At 40.6% G+C, this 14,804-nt stretch overlaps 1 protein-coding gene across 1 annotated transcript in view; it reads left to right on the forward strand.

The window, feature by feature from the left end:
• The window catches only part of atp1a2a (ATPase Na+/K+ transporting subunit alpha 2a), a 50,232-nt gene that overhangs the window by 13,821 nt on the left and 21,607 nt on the right, over positions 1-14,804 (forward strand). Inside the window, exons 8-12 of the mRNA XM_020652018.2 lie at positions 1,445-1,713; positions 4,769-4,967; positions 6,019-6,128; positions 10,461-10,595; positions 13,707-13,786. Of these exons, the coding sequence (XP_020507674.2) occupies positions 1,445-1,713; positions 4,769-4,967; positions 6,019-6,128; positions 10,461-10,595; positions 13,707-13,786 (793 nt within the window). The remainder of the gene's footprint in view (positions 1-1,444; positions 1,714-4,768; positions 4,968-6,018; positions 6,129-10,460; positions 10,596-13,706; positions 13,787-14,804) is intronic.

Here is a 14,804-nt window from a genome sequence, read left to right on the forward strand (position 1 = left end):
CAGTCAAAGCGTATAATTGTATGTGTCCTTCAATCTGTTTCTCCACTGTCATTGTCTCCGTTCTCCCATTTCCACAGTGAACAGATGAAGGCCTAGTGCCGAAACGCTGTTTTTGTTGTTGCGGCCTTACCCGGAGTAAAGAAACCTAAAGGACATTTTTGTGTGCCGACCTTTTGTCTCTTTCTGGTCTTGTTGCTGTCGTGCACAATTCACTGTGTTTCACTGTGGAGAGTGCTCCTCTTACAATTACAGTTTGTCCTGCTGTTCTTTAAAGCAGTTTGTTTTGCTTGACAATGGTGAGCTATTGAAGGACAGCAGACAGCTGCTATGCAAAATTGGCCAATCAGAATCAAGCATTTAACACAGCTGTGTAATTACGCAACCTCATGTAAAAATTAATCCAACAGTTAGTCTTAAATAACAATTCATGCATTCATGCATTCTCATGAAAATGCAAAAGAAAAGAGAAAGATGGATCTGAACTGCAGGGCTCCAATAAAGCAGAACATTACCACATCAGCTCTTCATCAGACTACCATGAAAGTGACAATAGATTGAGTATCCATCGTGGAGATACCATTATGAGATGTTTCCTTGACCTGAGAAACAGTTGAGAGAACGATCGAGCATGAAGCTCCATTCAGCTGCTTTTAAGGAGCTTTCAAATGGTTCACATTATTCTGATCAGTGCATTGACTCATACCTTTCTTTCTACAATAATGAACTTTGCCGTCTTATCGTTTACTGCTTACTTTTCCTCCCTCTGTGTCGGAGGATTTATGAAATGAGATTAAAAAAGCATGTCTCCACAGTAAACTCAACTTATGTCTTGCAGTGCAGCCAGTTTGCACTTTACACCATTTAAGATATGTTCCTTTGATGTCCTCTTGCATCCAAGTACAATGGAGGAAACACAGTTTAATTACTGTGTTTGTTGTGCTCACAGCATTAGAAATTACATTTTAAAAATTCAGCAGCGACATTTTCCCTTCAGACTAAAAGTCCGGTTTTACCGTCCTTTCCTCTGAAAAATCCACAAATCTTGATTTAAGTCACAGAAAGCGAGGTGTGTGGGTGACATTATTTGTAATTTAACTGATTTAGATTCTTTTCTCACTCCCGCCGTCCTCCACTTAGCATCTGTTAAGTCCACCCGACCATCAATCACTCCCCAACACCTGTGATCCACCTCCATCCATCACCACTCCTCATCCACCCTATCAACCCTCCCTCCTGTTTACTAAACACAACACTCAGCTCCTGCAGTGTCTTACATCCTGTTAACGGCCATTTGTCTCTTTATATATCGCCTTTGAGAGGCAGAAACATTTAAAAGAGTGACATTTTCTTGACAAACCACTCTGAGAAACAGTCTTAACTGTTTAAGTGACGCATTTAATCACCCTCCTCCTCCTCCTCCTCCTCCTCTTCCTCTTCTTCTTAGGTACGGCCCACGGCATCGTCATAGCAACTGGTGACCGAACCGTGATGGGTCGCATCGCCACGCTGGCGTCGGAGCTCGAAGTGCGCCGCACGCCCATCAACATCGAGATCGAACATTTCATCCACATCATCACGGGCGTGGCTGTCTTCCTGGGCGTTTCCTTTTTCATCCTGTCAATCATCCTGGGCTACACGTGGCTGGAGGCCGTCATCTTCCTCATCGGCATCATCGTGGCCAACGTGCCCGAGGGACTGCTGGCTACTGTCACGGTGAGTACTGTGCACGGCTGTGTTTCTCTGTTATTAGAAATGCTCGATGCATGACGTTTTTACAAATTTCTGTGAATCTTGTTTTAATTGACATAATGTCCTCTCACACTCTCTGTTTGTCTGTGCTGTAAGAAGACACCTTTCACTTCAGTTTCTAATAAATAAGGTCGCCTTGCAACAAGTTCAGCTCATGATATTTTAGCGTTACTTCTTGGGTGATGTTTATTACTAGTTTATATCCTTAGTTGTCGTTAACTATAACACTACACATACTGAATAAATGTACCTTCGGGTGTGGGTAAGTAAAAGCCCTGCTGTGGGTCTCATACTTTAATGTCCGTCCTTAAAGGCTTTATATGTGATGTTTTGATGCAGCAAATGTCGCCCTTGAGCACCAGCATGAAACCAAAACAACCTGCGCTGCATTGTTGTGTTAGCATGCTAATGCTAGCGATCTTTATTATGCTGGTATCTTCACACTGCATGTAAATTTACCTGAAATGAGCGTGATCTAGAAACACAGTTAAGCAGTGAGTACAGTATGTTATTCTTCTTTTCTCTAGTCCCTCAATTAAACAACTTTTATACGCGAGGGGAGGAGTCAGCCGGCTGTCCGGGCGATGTAAACAAAGTGAAGATAGGACTCTGAAAACTCTGAAAACATCACAGACAGTGGGACTCGGGTGTTACACCCATTGTAGACAGTCATGACTCACAGAGTTATTTTCAGAGGATATACTTGATTTCTATTATATTTAAGTGTGAAAAAAATCACATATAAAGCCTTTAACATAGCATCACAAAAACAGACAGAAAACACAAAAGTTCAAATAATGTATATTATCTCAACCTGAGAAAAATAAAGATCTATAAAATAAAACTTCACAAAAAATAAATCTCATCTCCGTCTTACTTACTTCCCTTTGTTCAGATGAAATGTCCTCATTTCAAACGTTATGAAAAATAAATCTCATCCGCATCTTACAATATTCTTCTGAGACAGAGAGATTAACTGCACTATGGGGAAAGTCACAATGTGCTGCTTTACAAACCAAAAAAACGATTAAAGAGTGTGTGTTGCAAACTTTTTTTTGTTTTTGTTTTAAATAAATGCAACTGAGCCTTGGACATAAGTTGTGTCTAAGTATATGAGTTATGGGGGGGTGCTGTAATAATTGGGTACGCCGTGATTGTTTTAATGTAAATTTAGTTGCTGGTTAGATTTTTGGTTGTATAATTAGCATGTGTATATTGACTATTCATCTCTATGACTGGTATTAAACACAGGGCTAACAGCATCATAAGTTCTCTACATTAATAGATATGTTTTACAGTTTGAAGCTTGAAATATGTTATCTTGCAAGTTAAAACCTAGTCAGGTCATCAGAGATATTTAAGCATCAACTGGCTAGTTAGGGCTTGTGTATAGACGGCTTTTTTTCCGCTGGCAGCGCCCACGACCTTAGAGCCCTTCTCACCTGCTCGTACTGTTGCTAGGCTACGAAGATTGTCTTGCAGCACTTCTGCTTCTTTTCTTAGTGACTTTTAAATCTGTTTAAAAACTGCTCCATATACTTAACACTACTTGATTCAGGGAGAAAAACATGAATACAATGTAAAGGAATGGTTTTGATTGCTTGGTGAGAGATCAGTGACGGGCCTGGCTGTGTTCCATAAGTGAAACTCACCTAAAGTGAGAGCGCTGTGAGAGCTGTGAGAGCTGTGAGAAAAACAGCTGAATTAGAAGACATTGTTGCACTTAGGATGCTGAACTGAATTGGTTTTATATTGAAAATATGCGCTAACAGCTCAGTAAACAGCATTAGTGGTGGACACAGGCCCTCTACTATCCAGCAGGTTTGAAGCAGCAGGAGCATCCATAAAAAAATCCCTTCTCTTCATCATACAACAAAAATACACCTTTTATGAAATGCTCCTTTTAGCTCTGTTTTGGTCGCCACAAATCCATGAGAAAAATGCCTCCAGATGTTTTACCCTCTTCACCAGCTGTCTATTAACTTTGGTTGATCAGTAATTGAATCAACATTAATTTAATTTAATCAACAGGGTATCTGTTTTCTTGCTGCGCAGGTTGCTTACAGCGTATGAATTCACTTCTTTGCCCAAAGCCAAAATGTGTTGGAGGCCTGAAATGAAAATAATGAACTAAAAGGGGCTCAAAGGCTCTTGGGAACTTAGGTGGAAATGTAGGCTTTGATATTAGTTCTTCAGAGTTCTGAGCAGCTGTTCCCCCTACAGTCATTTCATCCTTTGGTAACAGACAAATTATCGATTAGTGCAGCTTTAATCAAGCCAGTTGTTGAGCCCCTGATGTTGTGCCTGCTGGCTCGCTGTCATGGCTTACTGGCACACCTAAATGGAACCCAGCCATTGTCAATGTTATTAGTTACACCTGTGCTTTTCCTAACTCTAATTTACCTTCAGTGAATGTTAGCTTTGGTGCTAATGATGCTGCGGTACACAGCTAAGTAGGTGATTTATTACTCACCGCAGAAGTGGAAGTGCATCTAACGTTCTCTGCAACGATAAGCGAAGCGTGAGCCGAGAAGTATGCCAGTTGGCATTTGAAATGCCATCAGTCGACATTTCACTGGTCCCAGAAAATAAATTACCTTCCACTGACTGGTTTCTTTAGTTGCTTTGGCTTTAAGCAACACCAGGAGTAGTGAGTGGGAATGTTTGTTTGTGCTGCTTTTGATGTCGTGTGAGTAATACGGTCAATGCGATATAATGTGTGTCGATGTGTCTTTTTACAGCATATGGAAAATGTCTATTCATCGCTTTTTGATGTGTCTGTGCACCTGCTGTTAACCAGCCAACCAAAATACACTCACACATGCAAACACAGCAACTCACTCAAACGCTTAAGGCATCTGGACCACGCATGGTTTCCCATGCACAAACACTTGAACGCACCAGTGCGTACACATGCTCTCTCCCCTCGTTGACTTACAATCATCCATCCTTGCTTCTCCTCCTTCCTCCCTCTCTTCTTGATCCTCTTCCCTTCCCTCACCTCCCACCGTCCTCCCAGGTGTGTCTGACTCTCACTGCCAAGCGAATGGCCAAGAAGAACTGCCTGGTGAAGAACCTGGAGGCTGTAGAGACTCTCGGCTCCACCTCCACCATCTGCTCCGACAAGACGGGCACGCTGACCCAGAACCGCATGACCGTGGCCCACATGTGGTTCGACAACCAGATCCACGAGGCTGACACCACCGAGGACCAGACTGGTGAGACATAAAGAGAGAGAGAGAGAGGGTGGTGGTGGGGGAGGGAGGGAGAGATGAAAAGAGAGAGGGAGGAAGGAAGGAAGCAAAGAGAGGAGGAGAGATAGAAAGAGAAGATAGAGAGGAGTGTGGGAACGCAGAAGTGGGAGTGTGACCACCTGCTGAAATTCATCTGTCCAATGTTCACGCCGCCAACCGACATCGCTGCCCGCACTAGCGCTTGGATTAATTGAGCTGCAGTATGCGAGGGCGGAACAACCCCTCAGATACAAACATGTCTTTTCCCAGAGTTTCCCAGCAAGAGTGCTTCTGCAGAACCAATCAGATCCAATGTGTCATTCCAAACAGCGACGAATGGAGCCAAATTTTTAAAGAAGCTGTTAGCAATAATAAAAAAGGTTTTGGAAGAAAAAGTAACAGGTGCTCTATGCATACCAATGAGTGTTGAGTCAGACGATTGTGAAATCACACAATGAATAGCCGGCAGGGTTGAGAAAAGGCAGTTCAGCTGAAATAGTGGAGGCGCTTGAGGAAACACTGTGTGTTCATTTTTCAGATGAACTACACTTGTTTTTGCAGCTTTTGCAGCTTTTTTCAGCTTTTTGCACCTTGCTTTGTCAAGTTCAACAACTGCAGCCACAGTTTCTGCTGTGAACTCCGCGGTGCTTGACGCTTCCATATTCTGTTTGCAAAATAACAGGGACAGTGACCACTCCACAGAGAGGATGAAAAAAATAAAAAATGAATGCAGGCGACTGCAGAAGACTGAAGGGTCATTTTCAGTTCGAGTAAGTGGAGGAAGGAATGAAATTTTGATGCAGGACATTTAAAAAATGAATGTTATTTTTCTTAAGACTGGAGCACAGAAAAATCACTTTTCTCAAGAAAAAAAAAATATGACTTCTCAACTTAACTGACCTGTGTTGTTCAGCTACAATATCCAGTGCTACTCTGTGAACCGAGAGTTAAGTCTGTGGCATAAATACTGCATGAGCCCTACTTTAAAATAAATAAAAAAAACAGTCTAACACAGCTCCCTCTTCTATTCTCCCAGGTTTGGGTTTTGACAAGAGCTCTACTACTTGGACTGCTCTGTCTCGAGTGGCCGGTCTGTGCAACAGAGCTGATTTCAGAGCGGGACAGGAGGACTTCCCCATCGTGATGGTATATTCCTCCACCACACATATATACACACAAACACACACATTCACACACATACTGTAGAGGCACTACAACTACCTTTACAAATCAATGCACTGCTGCTTCAGCCTCATGAATTATCTCTGCCCTCTTAGGCAGTGGGGTATAACAGGTTTAGTTTAACCCAAGGACGTTATGAGCGGGCCTTTTTTACATTAGGATGAAATAATGCATGCACATTATTCATAAGACATGATTTTGCCTGCATGGTTTGCCGGTAAGGTGAAGTTAACAGCATCAGGGCAGTGTCAGTCCAGCTGTCACTCAAGAACAAGCAGATGTGGAAGAAGAATTCAGTCAATTTCAGATAGTAGTGCAGCTGTAATTCAATGAAAGAATAGTCCATTATTAGTAGGGGAAACATTATATTTAATTGTGCTACATTAGCCATATCCATTATACATTATTAGTCACAGTCCAGGAGAGCTAATTTCCCTACAACCCAAAATCAATTAGAACACATACCTAGGCTCATTGCATTTAAAGAGACACACACACCAAAACGGAGCGTTCTGAGAGAGCTGGTTTATACAGGGTCACAAACCTCCTCTGGTGCTTGATTCATGTTATATTTTGATCAAAGCACAGCAGAGATGTTTCATTTAGACCACAGGGGGACTGTTTGAAAAGGTGGAAAAGGGGAATAATATGTCCTCTTTAATAATTGAAATCACAAGAACTATTTTTTTCAGCAAACCTACCTGTATCAGTGATACACTTACATCTGTCTTATAGCATTTAATAGTGGCTCAAAGAGGGACTGGGACTCTTTCTCAAAGTAATTTGTAATATCAAACCTGAAAGTATGATGCAACATGGCGTAGCAAAGCAGGGCACTCAGTGATGTACAATATCCGGGAGTTGTTGGCACAAGTAAGACACAAATAGGTCAAAGAGGGAATCAGCTTACAAACACGTCAAATCAAAAAGGGAGCACGGAAGGCTGTTAACAAGAAATCGAGGCTCATTAACTTAAGTAAGTCATCACATACAAATGAGCACAGTTCAATTTATCAGAACAATTAAGACTTGAAATATAAGGGTCACGCATCAACAGACAGTTTATAACAACATGGTGACATACGCAGTGTAAATACCGACCTACATAGACCAGGCTGCACACAAAGGATCCATCACAGTCGATACAGCATTTACTGTAAATAAATCAGGTAAAATGAAATGAAAAATGTGCTGCCATGCTTTCATCAGGAGGGAAATAACAACATCCGGTATCTCTGTTAAAGCTCCTGTGAGGAACTTTTGGTTTTTGTGAATTTTGGCGCCCCCCCCCTGTGGACAAAGTAGTCAGTCTCATCCCTTTGCTTTTCTTGTCCTGTTTTCTGACAGAAAATCTGATCCTGCTTTCATATCACAGTCGTATGTGTCACTAGTTGTAAATATTCAGTGGAAAATGTAAAAAGTCTGTTTCTTCAGCATGCTGTGAATCGTCTTGTCCGACACTTACCCCACACTAGCAGATACAGACATTAAAAATGACTGTTTAGAAATGACCAATCTTCCCTTTGATGTTCTTGTTTTCTTCTCTAGGTCATATAGCGGCGTCACTATTGATTTCTGTTTCATAACCAGCTAGAAACTCTTCACAGGGGCTTTAAAGTAAATTAGTGATGAATCACTCTCATGCATGAATCATACATCAATAGCCTGAATTTCATGCAATTTGAAACAGCAGTGTGTCTTTTAAAGATCTCCCAAGACATGATAAATATTATTTAAAAGTTCATGTCTTTAAGTTCCACCTGCTTCACCTGTAATTATGTAGCACACTGATGTTGCAGCTGATGGCATTTGGCAATTAAATCTGTAACAGTGTGTCTTACATGAACTGATGATTCAGTATCTTAAAAATAAGGAGCAAAAAGTAGTTGTTATATCGATTTTGTGACATTTAATATCTAATGTAGTGGAATACAGATAAAGGTAATTTTATGCAAAGAAAGTGAAGTACTTTGATTAAATTTCTTTTCTACATACCACCACTGCTAGGTTAAAAAAAGTGCATACATATTTTTTAATGATATAATGTCTTTCCTGTTATTCAAAGGATGTAGCATCTTTAGCTGTCATATGCTCACAACACAAAATCCCAGATACCTGAGATTTTAGAAAACCGCCACGAAAATCATGAGAGTGAAAAATAAATCTATGAGCAGACTATTTCAGACAACAACAGAAAAAAAGTGTCTGATCCAACCCAAACTCTTCACCTGGAGTTTCATCTTTTTCCTTCTGAGAGAAGATTCAGGGCTACTCAGACCGGGCTGGAACTCTTTAAACATTCATTCAGATATCTGAATAACATGTAATGTACAGGATGATGTGTCAATACGTCGCTAGGTTTCCCTTCCAGTCGTCAGCTGGTCTCCGTCACAACAGCTGCTGCATTTCCACAAAGTTGCATCACATTTGAAAAACCTTAATTTCAGACGGTTCTGGAGTACACATGCAAACGAAATAACACACACAGACTTAAAACGGAAAGGAAAAAAAGCCATGCCAGCTAGAGTGGGACAGACATACCTCTTAGCTGCAGTGAGTCACTATCTTGGCCCTCCGCATCTCCCATTTAAGGAGAGTAGAATGAATGAAATGGTGTTCACTGGTGGTGGTGTGTCAGAGTGTGGGTGTGTGAAAAGTGAGGCAAAAGATCTAATCTAGCATGTTAGTGATATGAGATCACTTCAGTAGAGTCAAGTTTAAGCCCTTGTTGAGTAAATATACTTGTTTTGTTCTCTGTGGCCCGTCCAGCCTCACCCACATGGTAAAAAACAACCTGTAAAAATAGTTTGTCAATACCTCTTGACACTCACACTGGTTTACACGCTTAGCCTCCCTCTCACACATAAACACACGCATGCTGAGGATAATCCAATGCACCCCTGGAAATAACTCCCCCATACTGCTACACAATCACACACACACACACACACACACACACACTGCTCGGTCTGTGAGTCAATAACATCCCAGTGTTCTACAAACCTGCGCTACACTGACCTGAAGAAAATTCTCTGTGTGGCTCTCAGCGACAGGGATTACAGCTCCTCGACTCCGGTGAGAGCGCTCCCTGCCACCGCTGCCTCTCCGCCCCCTCGAGCTGCCCGGGCATACCTCCCCTGCATTAAGTGAACAGCCGTATCTCCTGGCAGCACTCAAACACAGCAGTCAAGGCCCGAGCTGCACTACCATTACAAAAAACAAGTCCCCATCTGCACCCGGAAAAACCGAGAAATGGAATTTCCTTGGTCTATTTACTCATTCATGGAAAAAAAAAAAGGCACAAACAAGGACAAATCTTGTGGATCGCGCGTCCTTGTTTTTGCGGCTGTTCATGAATGAATAAACAGGAACAAAGAGAAATCTCTTGTCTTGGTTTCGGCCCCGGTTGGCGCCAGGTCAATCAGTTCAGCGTGGGTTTTTAATAAATTGCCTCCAAGACTAGGAGGGATTGCTGTGGTTATTACAGGATTTTTATCAAGGGAGGATTTTACAGGTTATTATCAGAGGAGACATTTTCTCCTGAAAGATTCAAGCACCAAACAACTCGCTCCGACACACAGGCTGAGGGTGATAAACCTGCAAAACAACACAAAAACAAATATCAAGAATGTGCATCTGAAAAGGGGGATAAATCAATTCTGAGCTTTACACAGCAGGCGTCTCTGTGTCAGTGTTTAGATGTCAGCATGTGCAATTATTCAACACTTTTATTCTCTTGGAGGTTTTTTCTGGATGTTTAAAACATTTTTTTTTACAATAGTTTGCACAACAGGTTTTTATGAGTTTGTTAAAATATTCTCAAACTAAGAGTACATGTTTTGATGATTAAATGATGCCTGCTACTAAACAAAGCCTTCTCTGCAAACAACTCTGAACAAAAATCATCAAAACAAAAGAAAATGATGAAGTTTTTTATCCCTTAAAGGATAAATAGACTTGTAAGCTGCAGCTTAAGCAACTACTTTGCTGTTGATTGACTAATGTGTTCCTCCAACAATATGTTTTCCCATCATGGTGTGAACTTTTCTTAAAAACAGAGTTGTGGTCAGACTACAAGCATCTGTGATGAAGATGATGCTCAGAAGAACTTATATCATTAATAACAATGTCATGGAAGTTTTAAAAAAACAACTTTTAGATGCAGCTTAAGACCGTCGGCGCTTCTTTCCACAGCAGAGTGATAACCACATGCAGTGAGACACGCTACACCACCTTCTTAATATGCATATGTGAGTGACTGTGCTAATGTGGGTCTGTTTGTGTGTTTCCCCCCAGAGGGAGACAGCAGGGGATGCGTCAGAGTCGGCTCTGTTGAAATGCATCGAGCTGTGCTGTGGGAGCGTCCGTGAGATGAGAGCCAGGAACCCCAAAATGGTGGAGATCCCCTTCAACTCCACCAACAAGTACCAGGTACTGCACGCCACAGCGAGGTTACATCATGGCTTTTTTTTGCAAGTTCGGATGGTGCAAGTCTGTAAAAAATAAAATAAATTAAAGATTCTTTAAGGAGTTTGTATTTGGCTATGAAACAGACTGAAAACAAATGTTGAAGTCGCTTCATGAGCCGCAAAACAAAGTCCATCAGCATAAAGATGGAAAATTTCTATATTGTAAATATTAACGCCTGGAACCCCTGCTGCTGGGTAGGTGTGAAACAGCAAGCTGCAGAAACAGCCTCTGTTTACATTTTACACCGCTCATATTGAATATGCATGATATGTTTGGCTGTTAAAAGGAAGCAAGATGAAATTTTTGTTTTGTTTAATAATCAACACTTACAAATTTAAAGGACAAAATCAGAAAAGAAAGAGGGTGTACTGCTTTGTCTGGGGGAGGGGCTTTAAATCAAAGTCACTGCACTTAAAGATCTATTGTAAAAAAAAAAAAAATGTAATTTTTAGCTGCCTGAATTAGTGGTACATATTTTTATTATAATTTCCATTATTAAACCTAATTTTGCATTTAAAGAAAGAAAAGAAAGATTAGGATTAGACTTCACGTTAAACTGTTAATTATATGCAGAATGTATATGGTCTTTCTCACTTTCTTTATTCAACATAATTCCTCCCTAAAAGGCAGAAAGATAAGTGTGTTCATGAGCTGCTGTATGTTTTGTATGTTGTATGATTTTTGTCCTTCCTGTCGGCCCCTCCTTTCTTATAAATAAAACAAACACACTTACCTCTACCCATAATCCTGTGGTGCAGATGTTTGTGTATATTCAGCTGAGGCTTCATCATTGGCCTCTCAGAGAAGGGAGATAAGGGTTAGTGAAAAACAATGTTCTCACTAAGTGATTCAGGCTTTGAAGCCAATTTGACAAAGTTCCCAAAACCAAGTAAACCCACAGAAACTTTTTTCTAATTTTGTGAAAGAAGTGTAAATTAAAAGAGCATTAACATCCCATTATGAATGTCCAAATACCTCTCATTGGGCAGCTGTGGCTCAGTTGGTAGAGGCGGTCATCTCTCAACCAGAAGGTCGGGGGTTCAATCCCAGCAACATGTCCGATGTGTCCTTGGGTTACTTGAGTTACTTCTGATGGTCTCACTATATAGAAACCTCTACCATCAGTGTGTGAATGTGTAGGTGTGACCTGCGGTGTAAAAGCGCTTTGAGTAGTCAGAAGACTAAAAGTACATTTACCATTTAAAAGAGCCGTTATCCTCCCCTTAGTCCTTTAGAGCCACAGTAAGAAATGGGCTTCAAAAATGCACTAGTTCGCTTTCAATATTGGGCCCACCACACTGAAGCTATTTGCTGGATCAAAACAATTAAGTTGAACATTTTTGGCTTCACGTTTCACTGAGCAGCTTTCATAGGAATAAAGGTGAAAGGATGTTTCCCGTTCTCCTGACCAAACCATGAATGTAACTAAATCACAAAGTTATTTTGAGTCCTGCCTTATGAGCTGATAATAATTGTGGATTCCAAGTCTGAATATTTAAATTAAAAAACAACAACGAAAGACAATAATGAAATAGATACAGAGAGAGGGAATCTGCACATACAGTCACAGTTACATAACTCCTCATTTTGCCTTTATATATGAAAATGTTTTATAACTCTGTTGGTGCACTTTAAAGTGATTTTCTAAAGACTGCAAGTCTTGAAAAACATTTTTTTTTTAAACTTGTTTTGAGTGTATCATGCATATTCATTTTTAACCTTTTCATCCGGAGAAGGCAGCCTGAGCACGCCTGCTCTTTAACGACCCCCTCCTCTCTCATTCTTACCGCTCGCACATTTATACTTGGAGAGCGCCCGACAGGCCACAAACACTACATTGTCTGGAAGCAGTTTCATTTTGGTTGGATGTTCTGTTGCTAGACAAACATTTCCTCTGTAAGAGATGGTAACAGCCAGGCTGAGACATTTTGGGGGAAATGTGATTCTGTGTACTGCTCACTGCAGCCGAAGAAAATGATGCAACTCAGGTTGATGATGAGCTGAAGTAAGACAAGAGGAGCTACTGTCTGATGAACTGGCTGTAAATCAATAAAATGAGTCAAAGTATAAGACTCTCTATGTGATAAACAGGGATTCAATTTTAGAAAACATCAAGATTTGCAAATGCTTTCCCCGACTGTTCTGACGACTTTAGAGAATAAAATATACATATCATAAACAGCAACGACAACAACTAAAGCGTGCAGTTTCCTGGGTGGTAATACTCGTTTTTTATTGCACACGATATTTCACAACAGCCTCTACTAAAGGGTCTGAAGTTAAGCTTTGCAAATTCCAGTAGGAGTCGACAGCAACACGGCGAGAAAAAAAACCAAAAACTTCGATATTGAACCAAGAGCGAGTGAACGCGACGAGATGTGTAACACCTTAGTCAAGGGCACCGCCGCAATTAATGCAGAGAGGAGTGTTTCTGATTTTTACCACACCCAGTCAATCCCTCTCCGTCTGGAGAATTGAACCAGCAAATGAATAACCGAACAGTGATAGTGGTACGAGCAAACAAAGGAGTTCCTGCACGTGTTTGGTTGCACCTGACTTTAAATAGGAGTGTCTGTGTTGAGAGCTAAGGAGGAGGGGGGGAAAAAAAAGCAATTTTGTTCTGGTTTTCTTAGATTAGATATGCTGTGACTCCGATACAAATTACCCGAGGTAGCATGTGTGTGCTCATATGTGTGTGTGTGTGTTTGTTTGTTAGGGGAGGAGTAGAGCCGAGGTGTAACGCCACAGGAATACATGTGAGAGTGTGAATGAATGCTGCTTCAACACAGGGAATACATATGACTTGCATTGTGCACTCAGTCATGTTAGTGTCCAGGTTTTTTTTTTTTTTTTTTCCCATCCCTATGACACTAAAAGATGAGTGTTGGCGTTGACCTGAAATCTAATGTTGACTGTTACAAAGCTGCATGTGGCGTCAGAGCCTTCTTCTTACTGTAGCAGACACTTTTTAAGACGAGCAGGAAACAGAAAGTGTTGCTTGAAAATCAATCCTTTCCTGTTAAATCCTCTCTTCTCTCCTCTCTTTTTCTTTTTCTTTTTTTTTTTTTCAAGCTCTCTGTCCATGAAGCGGAGGACAATCCCTCTGGCCATATTCTGGTCATGAAGGGAGCTCCGGAGAGAATCTTGGACAGGTTGGTTGATCAATAATGAATCGATTATGTGTCTCACAAGGAAGGCTGTACAATGTGTTTTCTTGTTTTTCATTTAACTATTCATTTTCTTCCAGGGATATCGTGAAAACAAACCCTCCTTGGAGGCTGCTAATATATCTATGTGTTTGTTGATCTTATTCTTATGAAATCCCATAAAAAAAAAAAAACAAACCAACTTGAACTGATCCTCGTATATCCTAAGTATTGTTCTTTATCTGAAACACGTTAGAGCAAATAGAAACTATGAGAAGCAGTTTAAGGTATCAGTTAGTCATGCTGTTGATGCACTCTTTCATCACTATGACACAGTATAAGTTCATCTGAGTGAAACATGTCTACGCCCTCCTGCTGTCATCATTACTCACTGGAGCACCAAATGTGTTTAATTAATCTGCTAGTGGAAAAAGTCTCACAATAGATTCACATTAAACTCCTGTTGGAGGGCTGCTTGCTCAAAACTACATTACCCAGCAGGCAATGGAAAATAACCAGCACCTTTTTAAAATCAAATTAATGTATATATTTTCTTTCCTTCTTTAGCTGATACTTTTTACATTTTTCTGTAATATAAAGGTTCAGTGTGATCCACATACCTGCATGATTCAAGAGAAATCTTTGAAAGAAATTCTTTGTTTCTTTGGAAAACTGCAAAGTCATTTGTCAATATAAAATGCAATGAATAAGGATCAATTAAATCAGTGATGTCCAGTGAAGTGTGCACCCCCATGGGTACCTTTGATGACCAGATGTAATACATTGCATTGTATCAGTTAGCCAAAGCTGAAACCTTCAAAATAAAACCAATAATCCAGATAACTAGCAAAGCAACCAGAATTGAAAAACACTGGTATTATTCTCTAAACTGCTTTTCATTATTTCCTATTTGTAATATTTGGGTAAGGCTGAGATGCTGATTGGCCCCTTTTTTAAAAATTTGATTTAATCAAGATATTTCTGTGCCCCAGAACATTGAAGTAAGCTGGATATATATGCACAT

This window comes from Labrus bergylta, chromosome 4 (assembly GCF_963930695.1).
Source record: "Labrus bergylta chromosome 4, fLabBer1.1, whole genome shotgun sequence".
Lineage (NCBI taxonomy): Eukaryota > Metazoa > Chordata > Actinopteri > Labriformes > Labridae > Labrus > Labrus bergylta.